This window comes from Strix aluco, chromosome 14, assembly GCF_031877795.1.
Source record: "Strix aluco isolate bStrAlu1 chromosome 14, bStrAlu1.hap1, whole genome shotgun sequence".
In the NCBI taxonomy this organism is placed as follows: Eukaryota; Metazoa; Chordata; class Aves; order Strigiformes; family Strigidae; genus Strix; species Strix aluco.
In genome coordinates, this window is record NC_133944.1 from 1,892,775 (window position 1) to 1,920,066 (window position 27,292).

Consider the following 27,292-nt stretch of genomic DNA (forward strand, 5'->3'; position numbering starts at 1 on the left):
TGACTGTGCTGAAAGAACTGAAGGCAAACAGATGCTCAGGGCTGTTCGATCCTTGCTGTGTGATTTTTCTTTTTTTTGCCTTCACAAGTCCAGAGCAGCTGTGGGGAGTGCAGGCAAACTTCCAGTCTGGCCCCGCAGCAGTTATTTTCACATGGATTTGGACTGGAAGGAAAGAAAAAAAAAAAAAAACCAACCCAAAACCATTCCAAAACACAGCAGATCCCTCCTGCACCCCAGTCCCCTGTCATTGCATCCCTGCTCAACTCCTGCTCTAGATAAAATCCTCCCTACTGCCACTCCAGCCACAGGAGCAGCTTTTTCTGTGTCAGTCTGACTTGCCCCAGCAACAGCCCCTTCCTGAAGATAAGCAGCTGCCTTTGGATTTGTGCCACCAGCTGCCGGGGTGATCTGCTGACAGCCAAACAACTCCACCTGCTCCGCTCCTGCTCAGCCAAATCCGGATCCTACCCATGTGTTTTAACGGTACTAAGCACCGAGCTGTGGTACAAAGCTGGCAGCCCCAAGCCCTCTGCAGACCCTGAGCTGTCCAGAGGGCTTGTCACTGCCCAGCCAGCTGTAACAGCTATTTCTGTTTTATAACTATAACTTCACGGTTTGAGAGAAGGATCTGGGAAAGTCTCGTTACCTGGGACTAATCAATCAATCCCGGGGCTTGGACAGGCTCGTAGCAAGAGGCCAGCTTTGCCCTTCCAGTGCACAGCATCCTCCAACAGCGTCAGGCTTCGAGCAGCACAATCAATCTCCCCCTCTGTTATCCCATGTGTCACCGTCACCACATCAATTACCTGTGGACAGGGTATTGGCAGCCCATCATTTCATTTTATTTTGCTCACCTGATACCTCAGGACTCCCAGTGCTTTTAAAAAAAAGCCATGGGTTCTGGAGGCAAACACGGCACCGCATGCCAGGGCTGCCGGACTTCGCACCGAGCGCTCACCGGGCACCAGGGAAGCAGCAGTCTTCTGATGGACAGGGGATGGACCAAGATTCCTTTTAAGGTAAACAAGGGCTAGAAACAAAACATTTCTAACTGCAAGAAAGCAAGAGTGAGAACAGCTTCCTATCAGCAATAACAACAGCGAAAGTCCAGGGCAGGTTTACAGGACAGGGCTGCCCGAGCCAGCAAAGAAGTGGGAGACCTTCTGTTCCCAAGAGCCTTCCTGTCAGCCCGACATTCCTGATTTTCTTCCCCTCCCACTGCACAAAAACATATCTGGGCAATTCCATGGGCTGGCCAGTGGGATTTTGCCATCAGTAAATAAAAAAAAAAAAAAAGGAGAAAATTACACCAGTGGGTACAAAACAACAGACACAGCTTTAAGATTTTCCCACATCTTTTTTTCCAGCACACAGATGGCACGATGGTGAACAAGGACTGCTCCAAGAGATGGTCCTTCCACACAGCAACCAGCCTCCAGATCTGCTACGATCACCTGAAGCAAGAGATGCAAGCACACAGCAGAAAAGGCAGTAATTTTCCTTCTTTACAGAGGCCTCACCTTCAGAGGGAGATGTGCAGTGCCATAAACTAGACAGAAAACACCGAATCTACCAAGAACTGGGCATCTCCTAATGCAAAAAAAGAGGAGAAGGTGGCAACAACCATTTGTATGCTAAATCTTGCGAGACTTTGCCTGATGCAGGACTCCCAAAAACAGCCAGAAGAGATGCAGGCCAAAATGCCTAAAAGCTGAAAAGGAAGCAAATATCAGCATGGATTTTCCCATCAGACCACAAACGGATAATAGACAGCCCGTGCTGCTGCCTCTGCTGAGAGATACAACAGCTCCTCTCTTCTCTAAAATTATTGTATCATTTTCAGTTGTTACTGAATTTTTTTTAAACCTTTTGAAAAGTAACAATACCCCTAATGTAAGGTTAAATCACCCCTTTACTTCTCCTTTGACCGGGGAGATGGGCTTGTGTTCGGCATCGATCGCTGCCAAGCGGGTAGCACCGCCGGCGAGGATTTTCGGAGCGTCTGCGAGAGTAACGTGGCTGCAGCCAAACCAGCTCCTCGTTTGGCGAGACCCCACGCCTGACACCAAGGACAGAAAGCTCCCGTAACTCTACGGCGGCCCTGAAGGGACGGCAGGACCATGTCTGACAGCAGTTTATCCCCGACCATGAGGCAGAGGGGCACGGCGTGAGATGGGAGAGCGTGGAGCGGAGCCTGAGCGTGGACGGTTCGTGAGCAATGTGCAGAGAGAGAAACATTCTTCTCTTCAAAGGGAAATTGGGCCCTTGGTGGCTTCGTCTCATGTTTGTTATAAGCCCAAACTGTTTGCGCTCTGCATGACTCTGGTTTTAATCATTTATTCATCAGTGCAGTTTGATGGCCCCTCTGCATTCCAGGCTGAAGCTTTTAAACCCTTCCTATGCTGTAGGCATACTGAAAGGAGCAAGTGCTTTCCCTGGGACCTGGTAATATAAGTAAATATGACAGGCTCTGGTTCCATTTTTTATATTTCCCCACACACATCAAAAGACATTACTCCGTAACAGATGCTGAGGACAGACGGCAGATCTGGGGAGACAGAAAGAAAAACTCTAACTTTTTAAAGCCAGGTCTACGAGAAGTGATCAAACACAATCCATCCACTAGTGACCTGCTCCTCCCTCCACTGACTCCTCTTTGAGTTTGAAATAAAATTACTCCTCTGAAGCCTCCCATTAACGGATGAAAAGACAATTGCCTTTCCCCAGCTGAAACTGGATGGGAGACACAATCCCCACCACGCTAGCAGCAGCGTCTTAGCCATGCTTGGTTACTGGAGATCAGACTCCCCTGCTTGGATTTGCTTTTCTTTTAAAAATAAACTAAAAGAGCTGCCCAGAGTGATGTTTGCAGAAGCGACAGATCCAGGGGAGAGGCTCACTGCGGTGCACGCTTCTCCTTCCTGGAGGCAACCGTGACTGCCGAGCCACAGATCCGCCTGCACAGCCCCGCGAAGGTGTAAAGCCTGAGCCCAGCCTGGTTCACGCAGATAACAGCAGCACAACAGTTTGCTTGCAGGTGTAGAACAGGCTGCTGGGCTCTGCGTGGAAGTCAGGGGTGTAACCATATGGTGCAGCAGCAACCCCAGAGCAAAACCTCGACGAGCATCAGGTCTGCGGCACCTTTCCACTACAGGAAAAAACTGCCATGGGTGACAGCACGTCGGGAGAATTAGTCCCAAACCACACACTGGCTTTGGGCTCTCATCATTCCTATCAGGACAAATGCCTAGAAAGAAGGGACCAAGTAAAATTAATGATTTTGATGGCTTTGTGTGTGACATTGTAAAACTGTATGATTTTTAGAGGGCTTGCTCCTCGGAGGCACCTTAAGTCAAACACGCAGTAACACTGGCATCAAAACAACAGCTCCTTGTGGAACTTTAGGGCAATAAATCTGCATCGCAGCATATTTATCATGGAAGCAGTTGTAGGGCACGGACAGCGTTGTCATTGCACAGGCAACACACCACAGCTCGAAACCTGCCCCCCAGAGCCAAGCGGGCAGCACACGCCACAACTAGGTCAGGGGGAGTTGAGATTTCTCTAAGCTTCCCCCACCACTCAGAGCAAGTTTTTTCCTTCATGTTTTTGAATACTTTCATTTCCCACTCTGCACTTAAGACTGAAAGAGCTCCTGGGATCTGAGTTCATGTTTATCAACATGAAGAGCTGACAAGGAGCCTTTTGCTGTTAGAACGTCTTTCCCTTAAGGCCAGATCAGATGGTCCAAGGCAAAGACAAGCCCTTCCCATTTTCAAACTCGGAGCGGATCCACTTTGGCCAAAAGCCTCAGCAGAGGATCCTGCAAAGCAGACACTGACCTCAACTCGCTCCGAAAGGCTCCTGTCCGCAGGGCGCCCAGCACAGCCGGGTCCTGGTCCAGCACGGGGCCATCAACATGTGACTGTCACAGCAAGAGCACCGGCACGGAGCACGCCCAGCTTCCCCTGGGCCTGTCTCTCCAGACTTGCTGACATTTCCATCGAGTAACAGTCACGCCACAGGGTGTGCTCAGCCTCAGCAGCCGCCACTGAATCGATGCGGGGAAGGGAGATGGAAAGAGGGAGTCACTGGGGAATGGATGCTCTAGTGTCTGCTCACTGCAAACCCCCATGCTCACAGAGGCCTTCAAAAAGCACTTGGTCACAGGCTTTCTCTGATGCCCAGTAAGGAGATGGCTCACCTTGCACTCCTTTCCTTAAGCAGAGGCATTAATCTCGTCTCCTCTGACCACCAGTTTGCACAAAAACTGTAAAAATCTTTAAAATTTCTCCTCCTGTATAAGAAAAAAGCCAGGCATTTCAAACAGGTTCAGAAGCAGCTGAGAAATGCAAACAGGACCAGTGCAGCTGGAGAAGTAAACTCAGCCTGGAAGGAAGTTATGATGGGAGGACTGCGTAGGCATGTTTAGGCTGCAGCTTGCTCTGGCTCCAAAGGAGGCTTCTGCCCTCCCTGTTCTCACCCTTGAAAAAAATAAAATAAAATAAGAACATCAGAGCCACCCTTGCCCCACACAGCTGCTGGGAGGAACGAACTTGCAGGCTCACTGCTGTTCTCCTGCCTGCTCCGTGTCCACATGCCCACAGCAGCGCTGAATCATTCCCCCCCCTGCAGCCGGTGCGGCCGTTCCGAGCACCAGAAGCGCAGGCAGGAGCGCTGGGTGCTGCCCCCACCACCTCCGGGCAGGAGTGCAGGCAGCAGCCCAAGAGGGGCTCCCCGTGAGCCACGCTGCACCCCAAGGACTACACGCACCAGAGGACTTAGCATGTCACGTGCAAGTAGACTGCAACGCTGGAAATTAAGGGTCCATTTATAAACCCTTTATTAATAAATGATTAATAGATGCAGCCATATTTTCTAATAACTTACAATAAAAAGATACTATGAAAAGCTTAAGCAAGACAGTCTTAACAGATGGTGCCATAAAGTGAATTATAACATGTACAGTAGCTAGTGCAAAGTAATGGATGTCCTCATTTAATAAAAAGAATCTGATTTTATGCAGCAACTTTCACGCTTGAGGCATCTCAATACACTTTAATGAGCCCTTGTGGCCTCAGCGATAGCTTGCATGCAGCTGCGGATGTCAGATGCTGTTCTAGGGAGAGAGTGGATGTTGGTCAGGACACTGGGGTTAGTCCACAGTCTTGATTTTTAACCTTTCCTTGGACAGCTACCAAAAGCAGACAAAAGGGTCTGAAAGATGCCACCTCCTAACGCTGCCCTGCAGGGAATGACAAGCAAGCCTTGGTCTGGGGCTTGAAACATCTTCTAACGAAGAAAAAAAGAGCATTACTTCCACCACCGAAACCAGACTGGCATCTGTATCTACGACTATAAGGCATGCCGCAAATTATGTAATTTAATAAACACTGTAATAATAAAGTATTTATTTTGTATAATGAAGTGTTAGTGATTAGAAACCAAACACACATTGGGCATGCTGCTGCGGTTTCTCTTGAACCCTTGCCAGTATCACTCAAGGCTAAATATGTCTGCAGCAGGTTGCGAGTAAGTTCCTAGCCTTGTTTTGATCAGCCTGTCAAGTGTTTTAGCTGCCATTCGAGTTTCTTTATATCACACTATAATTGGCTGCTTTCTCAAGGTGCAGCGAAGGAAAAAAAGCACACAGCAAAACTCAGGCTCCTTTTGCAAAATCCTCCACTGAAACTCTGCCGCTTTTCTGAAAGCTGATTTCAGTAGCAAAGGGCATTTTGTAAACAGCTGGTGAAAATAGACTGGAACTGAAAGGCAGCTTGCATTAAACTCCACAAGAAAGCCTTATTTACCCTCATGTGCTTTCTTTGTAGTGTCGATCAAACCACTTTCAGCTCCCAGGGGAGGCCCTCGGAAAAATAAAGGGAATAAAAAAAGAAATAGAAAAGCAAATGACGTCCTTCAGAGCCCGAGCGCACCTGAGAGCCCTCGGAACGGCGCTCGCTGCGGCAGGCACACTTGCCACACCGACCTCCCTGCCCAAGTTCAACCCCCAGGGTCAAGCGGACGCCCTCCAGCGCTGTCCCCACCCGCCCTTGGTTGTCAAGGCTGGGGGAGAGCTTTGATCAGAGAAGGCGGGCGGGGTGTCCCGCTCCCCCGCACCCGAACCCATCCTTCAACATCACCTCATCGATTTGCGATGTCGGGAGAGAGCGCACGGAGAAAAACACAAGGGTACAAGGGACAATCCATCCCCGGTGGCACAGGACGTGGAGAAACGCGCCCTCCAGAGGGCTCGGCTTTGCTTCCAGGCTACCGGCTCGTAGTCCCATCGCCAGGGCTGGGCACGTTCCCAGCCCCGGCTTCGGCAGGGCACACGTCCCTGCTGCACCCCGAGCTTTTGGGGTGACATCCTAGAGATGGGGAAAGGCGATTTGGCAGTGGGCACTGAGGAGAGACCCTCCTGCCTCCTCCTACTGCAGCATCCTACCTATTTACTCTGGGAATGTGAATGCAGAGCTGCCCCTCCAGGATTCTGGGGCTGTTCTCCCTGCAAAGATCAGTGCTTGGGCAGCAAGAGGGTGTTCAGGTGTCAGGGCCATCTTGAAATGAAGAAAGGAAGCGTGCATTTTCTGTGGTCGCTTCTTCGAGAAGCGGAAATAAGCAATGAAGAATCACACAGTCCTGCAGTCGCTCGGATCAGAGTCCAGGCTCACCCTCACCTGACAGCAGCACAGTCAAGGATGTATCCCACACCTTTGCACTTTGTCCTTTCGGTGTGACAAGGCCACCCAACACACGAATAAATATGAACAGGTAAAGCAGCCTGTTTAGCTACAAAGTACAGGCTCGACGGGCTCTTTTCACTTTCCCAGGGAGTTCTGTACCAACAACACATGTTTCCTTTCTGCTACGAGGTGGCACCAGCATCTGAAAACCCAACTGCTCCCTTCACAGTGACGCTGCAGACGCCAACGTCTCTCACACCACCTACAGCACCAGGAGATGGAGACAAGTGGTGCTGGATCCCAGGGGCCGGTAACTGTAGAAACTGTTCTACCTTACTGCTGGCTGCCCTGTTTCTAGTTCCTTTTCTTCCTCTCTTTAGGTCGGCTGTCTGCCACCATGGCAAGGAACAAAAGAGAAGCAGACCACTGGGACTGGCATTTCCTGTCTCAGCTAGAAAACAACATTGTAAGCGTGTCTCTACCACATTCAAGGAAGGTTTCCCTCCTGCCACCTTTCCTGCAAGGCTGAAAGAAGCTCTTGATTTGCAAACTCTCTCATATCACTGAGTCTAACCCGGCAGGTCTGTTAACACATATTTCTCTGCAGAGGAAGAGCAATGTTTCCATTCAAGTGAGGAGTACCAGTATTTCTCTTACCTGAGCTGCAAGAAACTCTAAAGCCTGTGTTTTGTCATGCAACATAATATAAAACCCAAGGATATAGGATTGGAAGGGAAAAATGCAAGCTACTAAAAATGCTGACAAGCAGCATAGCTTCAAGCAGCACAGCACTAACATGCAAGAGAAAAACGCAGCATTTCCACCTTTCCTGGTACCAGAAAATTAACAACTCTTATTCTGGGTGCAGATGCTCTTAGTGGGTACATAGAAGGGCCCCCCTCCAGTCAGAGACCCTCAGCATCACAAGGAGGGGCAGCGTAGCATTACGATCACGTACGTCACACTTAAACAAGCTGTAGCCTCCAGAAGAGCACGTTTACCCCAGACTGAGTGTCCAACTCAAAGTGTTTTTTAACAGACACTTTGTGAACCGCATGCAGCCAGTGGCTAAAGAGGCTGGAATGCTTTGAGAACTTATTTCCAAAGTTGCTCTAATTACAATGCATGGGGTCTTGCTGCTGAATTTCAAAGACAACGCGCGATCCCTCCAGGCTTACCATCTGTGCACTGAATTCGGGTAACATGATGCATGTCGCTCCCACCCAGAGAGGACAGAGGAGTTTATTGATCACCCCGTGGACATGATGTAAAGGCAGCACATGCAGAATAACATCCTCCTTCTTCCACTCCCATTTTTCAACCAGCCCTGTGGTCTGCAGAAGAAAACATATAACTCAGCGTTAGGGCAGGGGGAAAGACTCTCACTGCTTGAAAAGCCCGAGGTACCCAGGCCCCAGATCCCCAAGGCACAGCCAGCAGCAGAAGTCCAAGACCTCCTGGAACAGTGGGTACAAAAATCTTTCCTTTAGGGTCAGCATCAGCAAAATTCCCACCACAACAGTAGAACGCAAGAGGAACACCTTCTGCATCTTGTCAGCACAATGTCTTTGTATATATCAGCAAAGTCCTTCCTCATTACTGAGAAATAGTCAACGATGATTTTAAGCAGGGCCTACAAAATTATTAGGCTGGTGCTGCACATGCAGAGTTGGCAGAAATAGTAATCAAAAAACTGATTTTCACAGAACTCTGTGGACGTATTTTGGACATGGATGACATTGGGCTTTTAGCAACTGTAAGGAATAGTCAGGAGCAGAGAATCACTGTCTGATAAACACAAAGTAGGCTTCGTGTTAGTAAAAAAATATTAGTATAACAAGCTCCTAAAACACTTTGCTATGAAGGGATAATTATCTAAAGCGTTAGACCTCAGGCTTCTTGGTGAACAATGCCCTTCAGAGCCCAGCATTAGCAACTGGAAAGCTTATTTCCAGCCATCTAAAAATAAAAAAGCATTTGACCAGTGGAATTCAGTCATGTCATTCACAGCCCTCTTCCACAGGGCAGGGAGCAGGTTTTAGGCTTCCTGCAAGACAGCACAAAAGATGGTGCCTGCTCAGGCCACCTCCCAAATGATCAGCATATTTGTAAGGGAACAGATTCTTTGCCCAATATAGCCAAGCCCTGGCTCTATCCATCAAGGCTTTGATACCACTCCTGGCACTGCAGCATCCGAGCACCCGGCACAGCGTAAGCTCTCGGAGGCGGCCGTAACGCACGATGTTTTCCCTGCCCTTTTTCCCTAATGGCATGAGTCTATCAGTTGCAGGCAGTGATAACCAACTGGTGAGGTAGTCAGCAGGCTCATTCAAACTTTTAATTCCTTTTGGCTCAGAGAGCTAATGGATTTTTTGCCTTAGGGATATATAGCTGAATAATGCACAGACTTCACACAGTACTGGGCTGGGCTAAGTTATATTCCAATTAGGGGCCAAGATTCTTTCCGAGTCACAGTGAAGAAAAGCAAACTGCAAAGAAAACAGTCTTTTTACAACAGGTCTCATCCCTTCTGCTTTCCAGGAGAGCAAGGAGAAGAGTCCATCTGCCCCTGACTGCAGCTGCAGCACAGCAACACCAGCAGGACAAGGTTCAGAGCCTCAAACACTCTTCTCTCTGTTCACCTTAAAAGTGTCGAGGACTTCCCAGACACAGCCCCCGGCTCTGTGCAGGGATTCGGCTGTGGTAAGGCACGTCGTGCTTTGGGGTCTGCAACCCCAAATCCCCTCTGAAGGCCAAGGCCTCCGCCACCTGGCCCGAGCTTTGCAGAGGGAAACCAGCACTCACCACGGCTTGCACGTTCTCATGGGTGCTGAGGACACCTTTGGGTCTTCCTGTCGTCCCACTAGTGTAGATTATCATGGCTCCTCTGTCTTTCCATGAGGAGCAGGTTGCCAAGGGACCCTCTTCCACTGCTGCGTGACTTGCAGATCCCCCACTATGAGACCTAAGAAGCGGCAGGACCGGGACTCCCAGTTTCTCAGCACTTGGGGCTATTTTCCCCACATATTCCTCGGCGGCGATGACTAGAGCGCTCTGTGAATCCTGAATCACGTACTCCAGCTCCTGCACAGGGTGCTTCTTGTAAAGGGGCACCGCTATGCCCCCGCTCATCCAGGAAGCCCACTGGGCCACCACATACGAGGCATCATTGGGACACAAAAACGAGATCCTCTCTTCCTTCAAGTCCCTGCTGGAGCACTCCAGAGCTCTGCAGATCTCCTGGGACAGGCACAGACTCTGCCCGAGAAGGTCCCTGTAAGTGTGCTCACCGTTTTGGTCAACGATGGCAATTTTATCACCGAAAGCCAAAGCCCTGGTGAAGACAGGGGTAACGTCACTGCTGTAGGTTGCCCAGGTGGTTTGCAGACCCCTGCGGGGACAACCAGCCCTCTTCTGTCCACGCAACCCCCCTCCGCAACGGTGCAAGTCCTGGACGAGGCATCGAAGGGGCCGGCTCACTTGGGGGAAGAGCAGGGAGACCAGCATCCTGCCAGCACTGCTTGTTTTGAAGTGATTCTGCAGAAAGCAATTATAGGAACAGATAAGTATGTGCAGCAATTACCCAGGGGTTTATTCCCACAAAGGAAAAGTGGCAGCCTTCATTTGAATAATATCCACTGTATTATTAATGTTTATGCTTCAGACTGCTGCATCCCCAGTACGCTAGGCCCTGCCCGGATGGAACAGGAGACAGAGACCCTCCCCTACGCAGCCTCCGTGTCCCTAAAACCCAGTCTAACTTAAATTATGAAATAGTTTCCATCGATCAGTAATATTAGGACGCTAAGTAGTGGCTACTTGAAGTGACATTCTAACTCAGTGGGACCAGCATTTAAAGAAATTAAATAATTACGACAGTCCCCAGCTCTCAATTTGCAGTTTCCATCACTTGGGTAAACCGTTGCCTTGCTTTGCACTTCCAGTTAGGCAGCACGGAGCCAGACATGAAACCCGAGTCTCCTAAGGCTTAGCCCAGTGGAGGATTGTTTCTTGCATGAGCTTTCCTTCAAGCAATAGCACATCGAAGTACAGGAAAGTGCCCAAACCCTCCCAGCTGACAGGTCATCCATCACAAACACCGCTGCGGCTCAAAAGCCTTCTTACGTGACAGACCAAGTGGTTAACAGCTCCTGAACAGCCACAGGCAGCGGGAGCCCTGCTCGCACCCAGCAGCTGGTTTTCCCAGCAAACAGCAGCAGGGAAGCGCAGCCACGCACAGGCTGACCTCTGGATTTGGTACAGCACTTCTGAAAATACCAAGCTGGCAGCACCCGGAGCTGGGCAGAGCACTGGGACAAGCTCAGCCCTGGCACCAGGCTCCACCTGGGCAGCCAGAGCTTGAGCTAAGCCCAGCCGAACCGTCACCCTAGCCCAGCCACCCTGCCACAGCGATGCCATGATGCACAGAGGCATTTCAACAGAGAAAGTCTCCAGAAGGGAACAGGAAGGCATACCAGCACCATTAAAGGCTTTACAGGAAGATCACAGGCTGGCACAAACGTCGCGCGTTGTGCCTTTGTGCTTAGGCAGCATGATGACATCAACCTCTCCGCTCAGGGGAGAAGTTAGCAAAAAAGCTTTTGTGGCAGCTGGTGAGAAGTACCAGGAGTTTGCTCTTTGCCCGTCTCCCCATCATCCCCTCCCTTTCAAAGGGAAAGGTTCATGTAATAGTAGTGGACACTACCTGGATCATCTCACAGAAACATCAGGGAAAAAGCGAATGCACAGTGCAAAACCCGTAACAATATAATGGGGAGACAGGAGCCTCAGGGACTATGGGAACACTTTTCAGGGGAGACTGCTGGTACACCAAGGACAAGAGGAAGAAGCAATAAATTGAGAGGACTGAGGAGATGCCTCAGAAGAAGCCTAACCTCCCTCTGCACAGAGCCTGGAGCTCTGGCTGGAAGCTCAGCAAGAACAAGCACCCTCTCCATACAGCAACCGTCACTGATGCCAACAGGAGAGCTGAGAGGGAAGAACAGGGCTGTGGCAGAAGAGAAAGGGATTTACTGCATGGCCTATCTAATGGCTGCTACTAAACACCACCACTGAAGCATCCCCGGAGAGATACTATGACAAGAGGAGGTAGCCAAAGGTTGACAACTTCTCACTCTGTAAGAGTGTACGTGACACTTCCTCGACTCTGGCAAGAACGACTTGATTTTTTACAAAATTTTTTTATAAATGCCTATTAGTGGAGCAGCTGAACTCAAACAGCCTCCCTGCTCAGCTTCCCACCATGAGGAGGAGCTGAAATAAAAAGGATCCAGAGAACTAGCAGCTACACAGGGACGAGCTGAACACAGCTTAACTCAACTCAGGCTGCTCAGACACATCCATGGGCAGCACCTGCTGACAGCAGCATGCGTTTCTTTTTGCAGAGAGGTAGCTGCAAGCCCCACAGTCACTCCCATCTACTTTCAGAGCATTTCTCCAGGCAGACATTGGTTTTGCACATATTTTTCTTTTGCATATCGACCTCAATTTCTGCTTCTGTAAAAGAAACTTGTGATTTAGTGCGGAAACATCTGGGGGGGCAGAGAGGCTTTAAGCCCAGAGCGTGGTAACCATGTGCACTCATGACATACACAATCAGGATGGAAAAAAACAAAACAGGTCATGACAAAGCTCACATGACATCTTTCCATTTCTCTGTAGAGACTAAAATATAAAGAGCCAACACAATTCACAACCTAAACCAAACCACCTCCCTCTAACCTGCACCCAAGGCCAGCTCACTGGGGAGGTGTTAATGTCCCTGATATTAAGAGGGGCGTTAATTGGAGGGAACCATTTGCCAGGATCACGCTGTGCTCCGGGCCAGCGCAGCTAAGCGCGCTTGGCGTACTCGCTGTTCCCCGTACGGCTCCGGAGCAGGTGTTAGCTGCTGCTTCAGAGCAGCACCTTCCAAAAATTACATTATCCCCTTTTCACCACAGCACCAGTCCAGATTTAATGAAACAATAAACAGAAGCACCTTTAGCCAGGCCTATGTGTTTATAGGCTTCAGAGAACTAGTGTTGACTGTGTGCACAGACTTACAGACACTTGGGACAGGGTGAAGTAACACTGGGGGCTGTTTTCTTTACCACGCCTGTTGCTGAGGGGTAACTGGAAACACAAACTCCGGCCACGCATACTTGAAGTTTGTCACTGGGAGCCTTGGGCAGAAGATCGTGGCAGCGCAGCACGAGGAGTCCTTGCTTTTTTGGAAGAGAGAGCTCAACCTCCACACTCCTACAGCTAAAGCAAGAAACGAAAGCAGCTGGGGAAGCTCACACCGGCTCCCAGCACGACTAAACCGCTGCAAATCGTGGTGGAGCTGGGAGCTGTGAGGCTGAACCGCAGCCGACCCCACACCCAGCATCCCTCCCGGGAAGGATGGGCTTCATTCTTATTTCATCCCAGAGAGGATTCCCACTCTCCAGTTCCCTGCCCCTCGCCCTACTCACATCAAATCTCAGAGCAACAGCAGAAAACCCCCCCACCCCGTCATTTCCAAGCTACAGAGGACAAGGTTTGGCCTCACCAGGCCGGAGCCGAGGCCCAGCTCTGCCGACAGCACCAGTGTCCCCTCATGTCCCAGGAGCGAAGGGCCGGCACGAACCGCCCCCCCCAGGACCCGAGCCCCGCTGCTCGCTCCAAGCACCGCTCCTGCGCGGCCTGGCCAGAGGAGACGCTTATTACGTTTTAATTAATTAGAGCCACCGTTAATCATGGCACCGGGCGCCAACACCCACCCTCAGCCCTGCGACAACGCGCCCCGGCCACAGGCCCCGCCGGGAAGGAGAACCGGGCCCAGGAGAACCGGGCCCAGGCTCGGCCGGGCCTACGGGACAGGCCGGACCCCCGCGGGACAGGCCGGGCCTCACCTGGCGGCGGCACCGCGCACCGGGGGACCGGTCCGCCCGCGAACGGGCTCCGGCAGAAACGCAGCCCCGCGGCCCGCGCGTTCCGGGCCCAAACGTTCCGTCCCCCGCACGCGTTTTATGGGAACTCGGCCCCAAACCCGCCCCCCAGGAGCGGGGCTGGTCGCGCCGCGGTGACGGCGTGCCTCTGTCGTCACTGCAGCCCCTGCGGCGCCGCCACGGCGTCCTCTGATGTCACGGCGGGTGTCCATAGTGTCATGGAGCTGCAGCCCTGCCCGGGGATGCCAGGGCCTGCGAAGCCTGGACACACGGCAAGTCCTGGTGGGGACAGATGTCCTGGGGACACACAGACATCCTGGGGGGGGGACACACAGACACCCTGGGGGGACACACAGACTTCCCGGGGGGACACAGAGGTCACCACGGTGGCACATGGTGGCTGAGCTGGAGCTCGCTGGCCACAGCATCACCAACCCCACCACAGCCCCATGGTGCCAAGCAGAAACCTGGCCCGGTTTATTATTTTTAACCGGTCCCACCGCAGATTTGCATTTGCTGCTGCGGCAGCGGGGGACATGTGGGACATGCCAGGGGCCGCAGGGGCAGCCAGACCCTTTCCCGGCAGCTGGCAAGGCCTGTCAAGTAGCCGGGGGCACCCACGGGTGACAGGCACAGGGGTGCAGCCGTGGTGGGATGGGGCAGGACTCCCCGCACGGCCCTGCCAGCCTCAGCGCCGCGATGTTGCCGGTCCCCTGCGGGCAGCGGGGCAGCCCCTCGCACGGGGGCACGTGGCCCTTGTGCCACACAAGCCACCACGCTCCGTCCCTTCTCCAGTGGCACGTGTCCCGGCACTGTCCCCTCCCAGGCCTTGCAGCCCGCTCCGCCGCTGGAGCCTTGTTTTTCCGGCTGTGCGTGGTGGTGCGTGAAGCGGGGCGGCCGGGGTGACCCCCACCCACCTCCCTCAGGTGCGTTTCCACCCGGGGCCGGCGGCCGGCAGCCCAGCGAGGCGCAGCGGGGCTGGGAGCGGAAACGGGGACAGGAGCCCAGCCCTGGGCAGAGCCCGGCCATGGCGGGGTGTGCACCCACCAGCCCCACGCCAGCCGTGCTGCACGGTGCCCGTTTCATGGCACCCCATTGTGCTGCTCCCCATCGCACACCCCTCCCACGTGGACCTGCAGCAGGGGGACCCCTCACACCCAGCAGCTCCAGGCTAGACGCCCCCACACCAGCGGGCACCCCCCTCCCCATCAGAGGGTTCAGCGCTCCCCATGCCCACGTGCTGCCCTGCGGATGCGCCCGGTTTCTGCCACTGCCCGCCCCTGCCCTGCCGCCATTGCCATCGCTTTCATTCTCCTTTTCGCACTTGCCATCTGTCACCGGCCTCCCCCCGATCCCCGCAGGCTGCAGGGATTAACCCTCCCGAGGTGGGGGGAGCGGGGGGGGGGGCTGTCTCTGATTACAGCGGGGTGCCATCACCCCTGCAGTGGTCCAGGGGCTGGTGGGGACAGGGTGCCCGGGGTGGGGACAGGGCTGTGACACTGACACGGAGGCGTGTGCCACTGCGACTGTGCGGCCCCTCCAGGCTGTGCAGGGACCCACTCCCCAGGCTGGGGGGACGGGGGGGGGTGACAGGGCCGTGCTCCCCCCGTGACCGTGGCAGGCTGCAGGGCCAGCTGGCTGCATGCACGGCAGATGTCCACCCCGAGCCACCCTCTGCTGTTCCGTCCCCCGGCACATGGTGCCCACTGGCCATCTGGACTTGGCCACGTCCCCGGAGACAATGCTCAGCCCTGGCTGTGAGCAGCACCCGGCTACCACCGTCCATCCTGGGGGCTGCTGGGGCTGGTCCCCGGGGCCGGGAGGGAGGGAACTGCTCCCCAGCAGTGCCGAGCTGGCCCCCGGCATTGCCAGCGCTGGGGGAGCAGGTTATGGTTTATCCAGCAGCGGCAGCACCGGCTCGCCCTATGCCATAGGGAGGGACACCAGGCCCCACTCTCCCTATCAGGGTGACGGGGACACGGCGCTGGAGAGGGGGTCAGTCCAGATGTGCCGTCACAGCTGGGAGCAAAACATCTGGTGCCTCCGACTGCCATGGAGCAGCTGGGCACCCCAAAAGCCAAGACCTGGGTGCACCGCAGCCCTGCCCACCCACGGACCCCCCCCGGCCCCAGGCTCATGGGGCTGCTGCAGTGGTCCCCAGGGCACTGGGATGTCCCCAAGCTGCCACCACGGCTTCTCACCTCCCTCCCAGCTGGGTGTGAGCCCTGCAGCCCTCGCCGGCAGGAGGGTTTTCCGCTTGCTCTCTGCCGCCTTACACAGCTCGCTGATTAATTATGGATCCAGCAGAAAGCTTTTATTACATTAGAGTTTACTTGTGGCAACATCCGTATTTATTTAAAAAAAAAAAAAAAAGGAAAGTAATTACTACGGTGGTGTAAACACCACAAACACCGCTGGGTTACGGGGAGCTTGATGCTCAGGGAAAGTGCTGTGGCTGCTGGCAGCTCCGACCTGGTGCTCCGTGGTGAGACAGGATGGGGGCACCAGGGGCTCCTGCTTGGGGTGAGGATGGAGCATGGGGGGAGCCCATCCATCCCCACCAGGACACCCCAAGGCCATGGGCACCGTGTCCCCAGCCCCATCCTGCCCCAGCCCAAGGGGGGACAGAGCCAGAGCCCCTGCCAGGGTCCCCGACCGCTGCCGAGGAGGGAGTAGTAAACAAGGTGGAGTGAAACCTTTGATCTCCATCCATCTGCCCACCCTAATCTCCCATCCGTGGCCCTCGGCTCATCCCAGCCCCTCTAATCTGCTCCCCACTGGCAGCAGAGGGCCAGAGCCTGTGCTGCTGGCCGTGACCCCCGCCATACGCCGCGTGGCATCGGCACAAGCAGGAGCCAGGCTGGCAGGGCCATATGGTGGGGAAAACCAGATTAAGTGTCCCCGTTTTGGGGTTTAACCCCTGTGCTGCTGCTGCAGAGGGAGGAAGGCACGAGCCAGGGGACAGGGACCCGCTACCATCCCCCCGTGCCTGCATCCCACCCGGCACGAGAATGTGCTGCCAGAGCCACTGCTGGCACTGGGGTGGCAGGGGACAGGTCTGTCCCCGTGGGCTTGCAGGGGATGCGATTGCCATCGGGACTCCCCAGGGATGGGAGCAGCTCGGAGACACTCGGCATGAAGTGGAGCCGTAAGTGCCTCCTGCGTCACGTGGCGAGGATAAGTGCAAAATGGCCCTATTATGATAATTGCGCGAAATTATGATTGATGGAGATTAGCTGCTTATTTGAGGAAATGGCAGGCGCACGTGTGACACGGGCAGGCCGGGGGACGGCCGCCGGGGGCCGGGGGCACGGGCAGAGGGGCACGCCGGGATGGCTCCCAGGGCTCTTCCTATGGCGTGGACCGTCACCGCCATCCCCGGAGCTGCCACATCCCTGGCCGGTGGCTCTCGGGGCTGAGACGTGCCACCACACAGGGACACCAGGTGCTGCATGGCAGGAGTCTGGGATGGGGCTGGTGTGACCCACACACGGCCCCATCCTGCCCCATGGAAGGATCATGGTATGTCCTGCCAACCCCATTAAAGACATCCCCGATTAGGGGGTAAACCTGTTAAATGGGGATGTCAGGCGGGTGTCTGTATGCTGGCGCCGTGGCCGGTGCTCCCAGTGCTCTGCGGTGGGGCTGTGCTGTGGGGCTGTGCCACGGGGCTGGGGAGAGGGCAGTGGGGCAGCCCCAGCACCCCTGCACCTCTCAATAAAGAGATTTAGAAATTTACTGGCCCTCAGTAGATTATTTATTTTGGATGATGCTGAGCAGGGCGCTGGGCTGGCAGCCTGTCCCTTACCTCCTGCCTGGCTGTCCCCACCGGTGTCCCTTGGCCTTGAGGACCCTCCTGGGGCATCGGGGTTGGGAGCACCTGGGCTACAGCGGGTGCTCAAGCCACATTCCCGCTTCTCCCTTCAAAAAGACACCAAAACCAGGAATTTGGGGAAGAAAAGCCGGAGAGGCAGGGATGGCTGCAATGCCGATGGCTGGCCAGGACGGAGCCTTGGCACAACTACACCGCCGGGGCCAGGATTTTGGCACAGGGTGGGGACGTCGTGTTGCACGAGGCTGAGGCGTCCATGCAGAGCAACGCGCGGCCGGAGGACACCCCAAAACCCCCCACCCATCGCCAGAAGTCCCTCCTCTGCTCTCCCCTTCCCAATTTCCCGGGCCCCCCTACGCAGCAGACGGATGCTGGGTAAGAGGTGTGTCTGCTGGAGTCCCGCTCGCCACGCAGCATCACCGAGCCCGTCTGCATCGGCGCTTGCCATCCCCGGGATGGGCTTTCACCGCTGGGCTGGGGGCACGACTGGAGACAGATGGGGCTGAGCCTCCCCGTGTGACACCGATACCGCAGCCAGGCCCCCATGCCCTCACCGAGGGACGAGGACATCGCCCAGCTGGCCGCAGCGAAGGGAAGGGGCCCCCAGCGGGTCCCCCGCCACAGGGCATGGCGAAGCCAGCCTCTCTCTGCCTTTTTCCCCTTTTCCTCCCCCTTGTCTGGCTTTTGGCAGCGGAGCGGCAGCAGCGACTGGGGCACACGGTGCCGGGGAAGGTCTGCCAAGCGTCGGCAGCCCCCCGCGGCCCCCCGGCCCCCCGTGCCAAGGCTGGTGGCTGGCAGAAGGGCTGCCTGCGCCTGGCGGGGCTCCGTCAGCTGCGGGAGGATCCCTGCGCCGCGCTCGCTGCCAATTTCCCTGCGAGCTGGCACCACAGGCGGCTCCGGAGGCACCGGCGGAGAAGGCTGTGGAGGATGGATTGTGAAAGGGAGAGAGGAAGGGAAAAAAAAAAAAAAAAAAGAAAATAATGGACACATGCCATCGCTGGAGCGGCGAGGCTGCCGCTGCCAAAACGCCAGCAGGCAGCGCGGGGCCAAAACCCACCGGCGGCAGAGAGGAGCGTCTGGCAGCCCATCCCAGTGCGGGACTCATGGAGGACGGGCGGCACGGCAGAGGCACGACGTGGCCGAGGTAGGACAGGTAGCAGACGGTGGAGCTGGAGAGGAGAGAGGTATTTGCCTTCGTTTTAAAGGCTCTGTGTGTGTGTGCATGTGTCTACTGCTAGGGCTGCGCACCCCGACTGGCTCAGCCCCGTGCAGGCTGCCCGCGGCCTCCCCGGCCGTCCCGCCGCTCTCCTGCCTGCGGCCTGCCCCACGGCGCTGCCAGCCCTTCGCTGCCCGCAGCCGCTGCCTGGCACGGGCAGGCAAGGGCTCCGGGGGCCAGCTGGGCTCGGCCGGTGGCTACAAAGAGGGATTTGCCGTCCCCTGGCCGCGCATGCTGGGGCCGGCGAGGGAGGTTGCGGCTTTGTCTGGTTGGGCTTTGTCTGGCGGCTGCGGTGCCGGGAGCTGCACGGGGCGGTGGGCAGGGGCGGCCGCGGTGGAGCCGGGAGGGTGTGAGCCAAAATCCTGCCGTCCCCTGCTCCCAACCCGGGGCTACCGCAGAGCTGAGCTGGGCAACGAGGGAGAAGGAGAGGGTCGGCAGAGAGCCCTCTGCACCCACCACCACACTGGGGAGGAGGAGGAGGAAGGAAGGGGAGGATTGCACGGCACCGGGAGGCTCGTGGTCCTGTGGCCATGAGCCGCACGACGCAGGGGTCAAGGCCGCGGGGTGCTGGCTGCAGGGCCTGGGTGTGGGTGGTGCATGGAGTTGGGGGTGCGGGTGTGTGTTGGGAGCCTTGGGGAGGGGGCTGAAGGGTGCAGGGCAGAGCCGCGGTCTGGCAGCACCGATGCTGGTCCGTGCTGGTGAGCGTGCTGCCTGTGCCGTGGTGCGGGAGCAACGGTGGAGCCAGCAGCGGACGCCAGCGTACCGGGAACGCCGGGCTTTCACAGCTCCGCCGGCACCCACGTGAAGGCAAAGGGCTCCGGCCAGGCCCCCAAGTGCCAAATCTGCCAGAACCGGGGGACGGAGCCGGCACAGAAGGGAAACAGATGTTGGCAATGCCAAGCCCCCCCCTGACCCTGACTCCTGACTGCTGCTCTGTACCCCTGAAGGACCCGGGCTGTGCCCAGCAGCATCCCTGTGCCCTGGGATGTCCTCTCTGCACCAACACCACCAGGACAAACCTCCCTTGGGGTCCCTGACCCCAGCACCCATCACCTGCAGGAGCCAGGGCAGGGGCTTCGAGGGAATCAGGATCTTCCTGGGAGCGAATGTGGAGCGAGGCAAAAGGAGCCATCCTGTCCCATCCCATCCCATCCCATCCCATCCCATCCCATCCCATCCCATCCCATCCATCCCACCCCATGCTCAGGTACCGCTGGCCGCCCCACCACCAGCCTGTGGAGGAGCAGCTCTGCCCATTCCTGAGTCGGATATTGGGATTAAACGCAGCACCCTGCTTGCGAGGGACAGACCATGCTGCCATGGGCTCCCCAGAACATCCCACTGTAGAAGAATCAGAAAAGGTCCCTCCAGCAGCCATTCAGCACCTCCACCTCATGCAAACCTCCCGGGGCTGCCGTTCACAGGAGGACGAAGCCCAATGCCTGCCCCGTGCAGGCTGTCGCAGGGCCACGGGGGGCAGGAGAGCTCCCCCCCCCCCGCCCTGTCTCCCCCTCTCCCTCGTTTTCCTCCATATTTCACAGTTCCTGCTTCCTGCACAAGGCAGGGGTCTCCAGGGACTCCAGCCAGATGTTCTCTGCAGCACACCACATTGCTTTCCTAATGAAATATTCATGGAGCCTCTCCGCCTCTTGCCATGAAAGCCTTCTGCAGCTCCCGGCCATGGAAATGCTGTGCAGGCAGCATTCCTGCAAAGCCACCCGCCTGGGGCTCCCGGCCCCCCACTTCCCGCTCGGCACCTTCATGCCGCTCCTCCTTCCTCTTCCTCCTCCCACAGGCAGTGCCGGGGTCAGGAGGCTTTGTCCCCTCTCGCCTTGCAGGCCCAGGGCACAGCCTGGGCTGCGTGTTGGGGACACCGGTGTCCCTGCATGTCTGTCACCTGCTCCGAGGCAGGGTCCGGCCATGGCTAAGGAGGGGCAGCGGGTGGGTCCCCACCCCAGTGTGGGGTACAGAGGTGTCTCACCCACCCCTCACCAAAACCGCCGCGGGGACAGCGCAGCCGGAGGCCCTGGCTGCTGGCACGGCCCCGGTGCTGCCGCCGGCTGCCAGCCAGCCCGCAGCATTAACGATGCTGTGCACTATAATCCAATTAGGTTGTTTATGCAAACAATCAGGTTTTATGTTTCGGTAAAAAGCTTAAATAACCTTAATCAAAGCGAAAGACCTGAAATTATCACTGGCAGAGGCTGTGGTTTGTTGGATGGTGGGCAGAAGACCCTGCCCAGCTCGCGACACCCTGCCCAGCTCACACCCACCACTGGCAGCCCCGGGATCTCCCACCGGGCTCAGCACCAAGGGCCATGGGGGAGACGCTTTACTCCATCCCAGTGTTGCTGCCGCAGGGTCTGAGCCGTCCCGCTGGCGCTGCCAGCAATGGGGGGTCCCGGTGCCCGTCGGCATCACGTTCTGCAAGCCCCAGCCTGGCCCTGCGGCCGGGGGGGCTGGGAGTTGCGGTCCCTTTGCCTGCAGCCACCCACTCAGAGAGCCCAGGGGGGCCCAGCACACCTGCATCTTCCTCCCCCTCCCCCAAAGATCATTAACTGAAACTCCAGAGGCATTAATCAGCCAGAGCAATAACCTGAGGAGGGAAGGATGGGTGCGGGGTGGTCGTGGGGGACAGCAGGGGGGTGTTGGGGTGCAGGTTTTCTGTGCCAGCTGGGGATGGGGGAACTCTGGGGCTCCCTGCTCTGGGTGCTGAGCGCCCAACCCTCCGTTTCTGGACACCGCTGCCCATAAAGACATCCATAAATGTGTCCATGAAGGTGGGAGCATCCCTCTGTGCCGAGGTGTGACATCTGGCCAGGGGGCTGTGGGAGATGCCCGCTGGAGCCTGATCCAGCACGCTGCCACCATCCCGCCTCGCATCGCCAGCCTGGGCTGCACGCACAGCACCGGAGCATCCTGGTACCGGGAGAAAATACCTGCAGGTCCAGCTCGGGTCAGGCACGGCAACATGAGGTGGCACAGGTGTCCCTGTCCCTGTGCCCGCCCGGGGACGGGCATGGCGAGGTGGGGAGCAGGGTTCACTCGGGAGGGCCGTGCCCACCGGCCCTGCCTCCCGCACACCCCGAGTTTCTGGCGGAGTAATAAGCTATGCATGTAGTGTAGAAATAAAACATGTTCTGCAGAACAAATGATGTTAATTTGCTGAGAGGCTCTGAAGCTGAGTATTAGCGAAATGCCTTGAGGGAGAGAGCGGCAGCTGTGCTGGAATTAATGGCAACGTGCCGAATTAGCACCGCTATGCATCATAGTCAGAGGGAAAAATTACCGGAGAGGGGGAAAACAACCCCCTCCACACGCCAGCCCGACCCCGAGGCACACTGCGGAGCAGAGCCGGCCCCGGGGGTCCCGGCGCTCAGGGGCTCGGCCCAGCCTTGCCTGGGCACACGCTGGGGGAGGCTGCTCGCTCTGGCTCCTCTGTGAAGGTGTGTCCTCAGCATCCCTCTGGGCTGCTCGACACCATGCCAGGGTGCTCAGCATCCCTCCGGACCAAACCCTGCCATTGCATCCCCCCCTGCTCCAAGGGACCATCTCCTCTAGGATCTGCATCCCTGCTGCTCCCCCATTCCTTCCCTTTCTTTCTCGGGGGGCTGTTCACTTCCTTGTCTATTTATTTCTTCTATTTATTCCTGGCTGTTGAGCGCCTAAAGTCTGTAGATCCTCACTGATTACTAACAGTGCATCTCACTTATGGCTCTGCAGCCTCCTCTGGAGCATCCGTCTTCCTTCCCCACCGCCTTCCTCCCCGCTGCCTGCCACGGCGTGCCCCAGCTACCCGGAGCACGCTGCGGGTTGTGCATTACCTCTTAATGGATGGTTCCAGTAACATCCACGCCTCTGATGAATATTTAACACCAACATCCATCTCTGCTGCCCGGATGGGGGGGTGGGTCGGTTTGGCCGGTCCGCTGCAGCTGCCAGGTCGGGGCTGCAGCGCGGTGCTGCCGGGTCTCATGAGAAACTGGGTTTAGCCCCTGGGTGGCTGAACCCAAGCCCGTACCCAGCAGTGAGGAGTCAGCCCAGCGGAGACTGGGGCTGGTGATATCCCGAGCCGGTTTCCCCATGAATCTCTCGTCATCCCCTGTGTCCATTGCAGCCCGTGGCTGCTCATCCCACAGCAAAAACATCCCAGAATCCCAGAATCCTCAAGGTTGGAAAAGCCCTTGAGGATCCTCCAGTCCAACCATGAACCTCACACTGACCGTTCTCAGCTCCACCAGATCCCTCAGCGCTGGGTCAACCCGACTCTTCAACCCCTCCAGGGATGGGGACTCCCCCCCTGCCCTGGGCAGCCCATTCCAACGCCCAACAACCCCTTCTGCAAAGAAATCCTTCCTAAGAGCCAGTCTGACCCTGCCCTGGCGCAGCTTGAGGCCATTCCCTCTTGTCCTGGCGCTGGTTCCTTGGCTCAAGAGACTCATCCCCCAGTGTAAAACATCTCCCTGTTTGTGTCATCACCCTCACCCTTCTCTCCCGCTTTTGCCTCCGCAGATCCCCAGCCTGTGGGCGCTGCCTTCCTCAGGGGACGAGGCCACGCTGGACGGAGCAGCCCCCAGCCCTACCCTGGATGCCACTGTGCCAGCCACCCCTGCCGTGGGACGGTCCTGCCGTGGGACGCGTGATGTGGTGGATGGAGGTTTGCCAGCACTCTGGACCTTGCTGGGATGCACCAACAACTGCTGGGCACTGAAACTGCTGGGACGTGGTGATGGGGACACGCCTGCAGACCCCCCTGCAGCATCCCCAGGAACGTGTCCAGGTGAAGGAGGTTTATCCATCCAAAGGTTTATCCATCCAAACACCAGCACACGTGGAGCTTTACCAAACACGCTCAGGCCCTGCCGGCTGCCTCGGGGGGTGAGGATTCAGCCTGGGGAGGAGAATCGTGCCCCCAGCCATGCTTCGGACCATGGGGACACAGAGGCTGATGGTGGCATCACCCAGCGGGACCTGCACGGACTCACCAAGGGCTGCACCGGGAGCTGCTCTGCTCCCCTGGGGCACCGTCAGTCCTCACCCCAACCCTACTGCCCGGTGTCCCGGGGATGCCCCGGGGCGGCTGCCCCGGCCCCAGCCCTAACTGGGAGCTCTGGATGCGCAGGGCTTGGCTCCCCATCCACCCCTCCACCCTTGGGTCAGGAATTGGGCTGGGAAATCTTGTAACCTGATTGGTTTTGGAGCGGGAGGAGGATGCTGCGGGTGCTGCAGGTGCCGCGGGTGCTGCGGGTGCTGCGGGCATGGGTGCCTGGGTACGGGCAGGGCAGCGGGGGCTGCCGGTCACTGCCAGGTTACATCTGCCAGGGCACGCAAGAGTGACTCCAGATGCATTAGAAGTGCCGTGCTCCAATTTCAATTTCATCGTCTCACAATCATTTTCAGGCTCCTCTTAGTGCCACATTAACGAAGCCTGCTCGTTTGAATGCATAATTAGCCCAAGCATTCTACCTCGCTAATTTCGAAGCAAGAGCGAGGGGGGGGGGGGGGGAATTTGCATATTAATTTAGCAGAGGGAGAGAAAAACTGTTTACCACTTGCTTCTTGCTGTTGATCACAGCGGACTTAACTCTTTCCCGGGTGCCATCTGGAGCTGCAGAGCCGGGCGCCCGGCCGGCACGTGGGATGGGACGCAAAGGTTACACGGCAGCAATTAAATCCCCCCTGCGGCACTGCAGCCGCCCAGACCACCCTGGTTGCCTCTGCTACTGGGAGCCAACTGGGGACACTGGGGCTGCAGCTCCTGGAGGCACAGGGCAGGCGAAGGGCAGCCGGGTGGAGGTTCAAGCTCCAAGCTGCACCCCAGACCTCGTCCCTGTGTGGCCCTGGGCTGAAAAGTGTCATTGTCACCCCTCCAGGGTGTCAGGGTCCCAATCTAGGTCTGTCCCTGCCATCCTCGGTGAAGTGGGTGAGGTGCCAGGCGCAGGGATGCCTGACAGCATCACTCCTCCTGCAAAGGGTGGCTGGGTCCCTGCAAAGAGCACCCTGTCACCCTGGCTGTGTCCCCTCCAAGGGGACAGCTCTGTCCCCATACCCTCCTTGATTTTTAGCATCTCCCACCCCTAAGAGGATGGCGGATGCTCATGTGTGCCATGGTGGGGTGGCTCATGGCATTGGTCTGCACAGGATGCCCACAGACATGGTGCACCCACACAGCACCCACAGACCAGGGTGGGCAGCCTCACTGAGCACTGGCAACTCGCTACACCCCCACTGCCATCTCCCTTTGTTTGGGAGTCTGTGGGTGTCTTGAGCCGAGGTTGGAGGTAATTTGTCTGTCTCCTGCAGCGGGCTGTCATCTCGCATCTGCGATCCAGTCCCATTTGCACTGCCATTAAAAAATCTCAGGTCTGACAGGTAGTAAAAAAAAAGAAAAAAAAAAAGGAGAAAAGCCTAACAAAAAAAACCAAACCAAAAAACCCAGCTGAGGAACTCCCAGGCAACAGGATGCTGCAAATATCTTGGGCTTGTCACATCTGCGACCACCCCCAAATCCAGCGGTAGCTTTTTGACCTTTGGACCTGCATCTCCACCTTATTTGGGCTTTGCATCTCCACCCCCATCTCATCCGGGCTCCCCGAAAAAGTTCAATCACCCCCAGAGAGCCCCTGCCCCGCCCATCCAGCCCATCTCCCCAGCTTGGAGCCACCCCAACACGTCACAGTGATTTGGGGGACAGCCTCCGTCACCGGCATCCCGCTCTGGCACCGAGAGATGCCCGAGGGGCCTGTCCTGCACCTGTGCACGCCGCCGGCTGACAGCGCCGCAGGGACGGGGGACACCCCACATGTGGGTATGGGGGTCTCCGGCATGGCCGGAGCGGTGCTGGCGCTGCCGCGGCGCGTGGGGCCGGCTCGCAGAGGGTTAACAGTTGATTACAGCCTTTGTCTCTGCATCAGTGTACATAATGCGCCCCACATTTGCATACTGCAGTGTGCGCTCAATTAAAATGAACTTTTAATTTCTTCTAAGTAAATTACTTCTTCCCGGTACGTGACGCGCACAAATGTCAGAATAATGGGAGAGCCTTAATGAGCTGGGAATGAGGGGCAGGGAGGGGAGTACTGGGGGCCCCGGCCCCCCGGGCTGCTCCGCGGCCTCTACCAGGGGAAAGGACGGATCCTGCCACCTTCTGCCTTCCCCACTGGGGCCTGGGATGTCCCCGATGCCAGCACGTCCCCTGGGCAGGGCAGAGGTCCCCACCTCCTCCCTGTCACCTCCTGCCCAGCTCCTGCTGAGCTCTCAGGGTGCTGCCCGCATCCTGGTACCCACAGATGTGTGGGGACACAAGGACATGGGAGCACCCCGACAAGGGGCTGAGCTCCCCTGGTCCTGCCCGTCTCCTGGCCCAAACTCACCCCACACCACCCCAAAAAGACTTCCCTGGGCGTCTTCTGCCCAGGGTGCCCCATGTCACCCCCAGGGACCCCGCAGGCTGCTCTGCCCTTGCCATGGCAGCTTGGGGACGATGCTCGGGGAGGGGGGGACATGGACCCCTGCACCCCAACCCTCCCGTCTGCCTCCCACCCGGGGCCGGGGCCGGCTGCGTGTCCGTGGGGACCAGATGGCAGGCGAGATTACTGGAATTTGATTTTCAGATAAATCACAAACCTGGATGAGTGAGTGCTGCTCCAGATGCATTATCCGTAATCCCCTGGAAGGGAACCTTTCGGAGGAGACGGTCCCTGTGCCAGCTTGGCAGCAGCTGGGTAATCCCGGCCGGCAGCACGGCCCCGTGCAGCCCGGGGGGGATCAGCTGCTCCCCAGCCACACCACGGTGTGTCACCCGTGCTCACTGCGACCCACATTCGGTCCCACCGAGCCGGGGTGGGACCAGATGGGACCAGATGGAGTCACACCAGGAGCACGCGGGCACCAGGATGAGCCCATGCCCACGGTGCCCACGCCTGGCTGTCACGCCCGCTCGGCTCAGTGCTGCGGGAGGAGGCTGAGGGGACGCAGGACGTCACTGCCAGGCTTCCTCCACCCCATTTCTCCCCATCAGTGATGCCCGGAGCATCCCCACACTGCCCAGCACTCCTGCTGTGGGGGCCACGGAGACCCTCCCTTGACTGACCCTCACCATGCCCACCCTGTTGCTCGGTTAAGTCATAACGAGGCACTTCCAGTCATCGCACTGATTAATTGGGATGTGGGAATGACTCCCAGGCCATGGGAGCCAGCACCAGGCCCTCCAGTGGCGCTCAGGGCTGTGCTGGGGGCTTCAACTTGCTCTTGCCCCAGCCTGGGGCCATGCTTTGGGGGTACATTGAGCTTTTTGGGGTTCTTGGTTGGGCAGCAGCTTCCCTGAGCCCCAGGCCTGGCTCATCCCCACCTTTAGGAGCTGCCTCCTGCAGCTCTCCCTCTTCTTCAGAAGCACAAATTCAGGGCCCCCCCAACTTCTGCAAATAACTGCAAACTGCAAGTGGTGGGGATGCAAAGTCCAGCACAAAGCCCCTCCCATCTCCCCACGCCATCCAGCCAAGCGCAGCTGCGGCTCCCTGGGGCTGACCCCAATTTCCCGGGTGGTGGGGGGGGGTCGTGCCCACCCCGAGACAGACCATCCATCACACACCAGCAATGGCAAAACAGGCACCGGCGCATCGCGGCG

General features: G+C 57.1%; 2 protein-coding genes across 10 annotated transcripts in view; one reads left to right on the forward strand and one right to left on the reverse strand.

Annotated features, from left to right (window-relative positions):
- The window catches only part of ACSF3 (acyl-CoA synthetase family member 3), a 63,558-nt gene extending 49,882 nt beyond the window's left edge, over positions 1–13,676 (reverse strand). For 2 of the 8 annotated variants that reach the window (XM_074839257.1, XM_074839251.1), the window contains exons 1-2: positions 9,492–10,223; positions 7,865–8,020 (exon numbers count right to left, since the gene is read on the reverse strand). In XM_074839257.1, the coding sequence (XP_074695358.1) occupies positions 7,865–8,020; positions 9,492–10,193 (858 nt within the window). In that variant the 5' untranslated portion in view covers positions 10,194–10,223. The other 6 variants (XM_074839253.1, XM_074839252.1, XM_074839255.1 and 3 more) reach the window with 6 other exon arrangements.
- Positions 13,677–17,986: 4,310 nt separating this feature from the next.
- On the forward strand, positions 17,987–25,647 carry LOC141929579 (uncharacterized). 2 transcript variants are annotated; one of them, XM_074839270.1, is made up of 3 exons: positions 17,987–18,634; positions 21,447–21,622; positions 23,179–25,647. In XM_074839270.1, exons 1-3 carry the CDS (start codon positions 17,995–17,997, stop codon positions 23,848–23,850), a joined length of 1,488 nt encoding a protein of 495 aa, XP_074695371.1. In that variant the 5' UTR covers positions 17,987–17,994; the 3' UTR covers positions 23,851–25,647. The 2 variants fall into 2 exon arrangements, with proteins under 2 accessions (XP_074695371.1, XP_074695372.1); XM_074839271.1 differs by lacking the exon at positions 21,447–21,622 and having other exon boundaries at positions 17,987–18,594.
- The last annotated feature ends 1,645 nt before the right edge of the window (positions 25,648–27,292 follow it).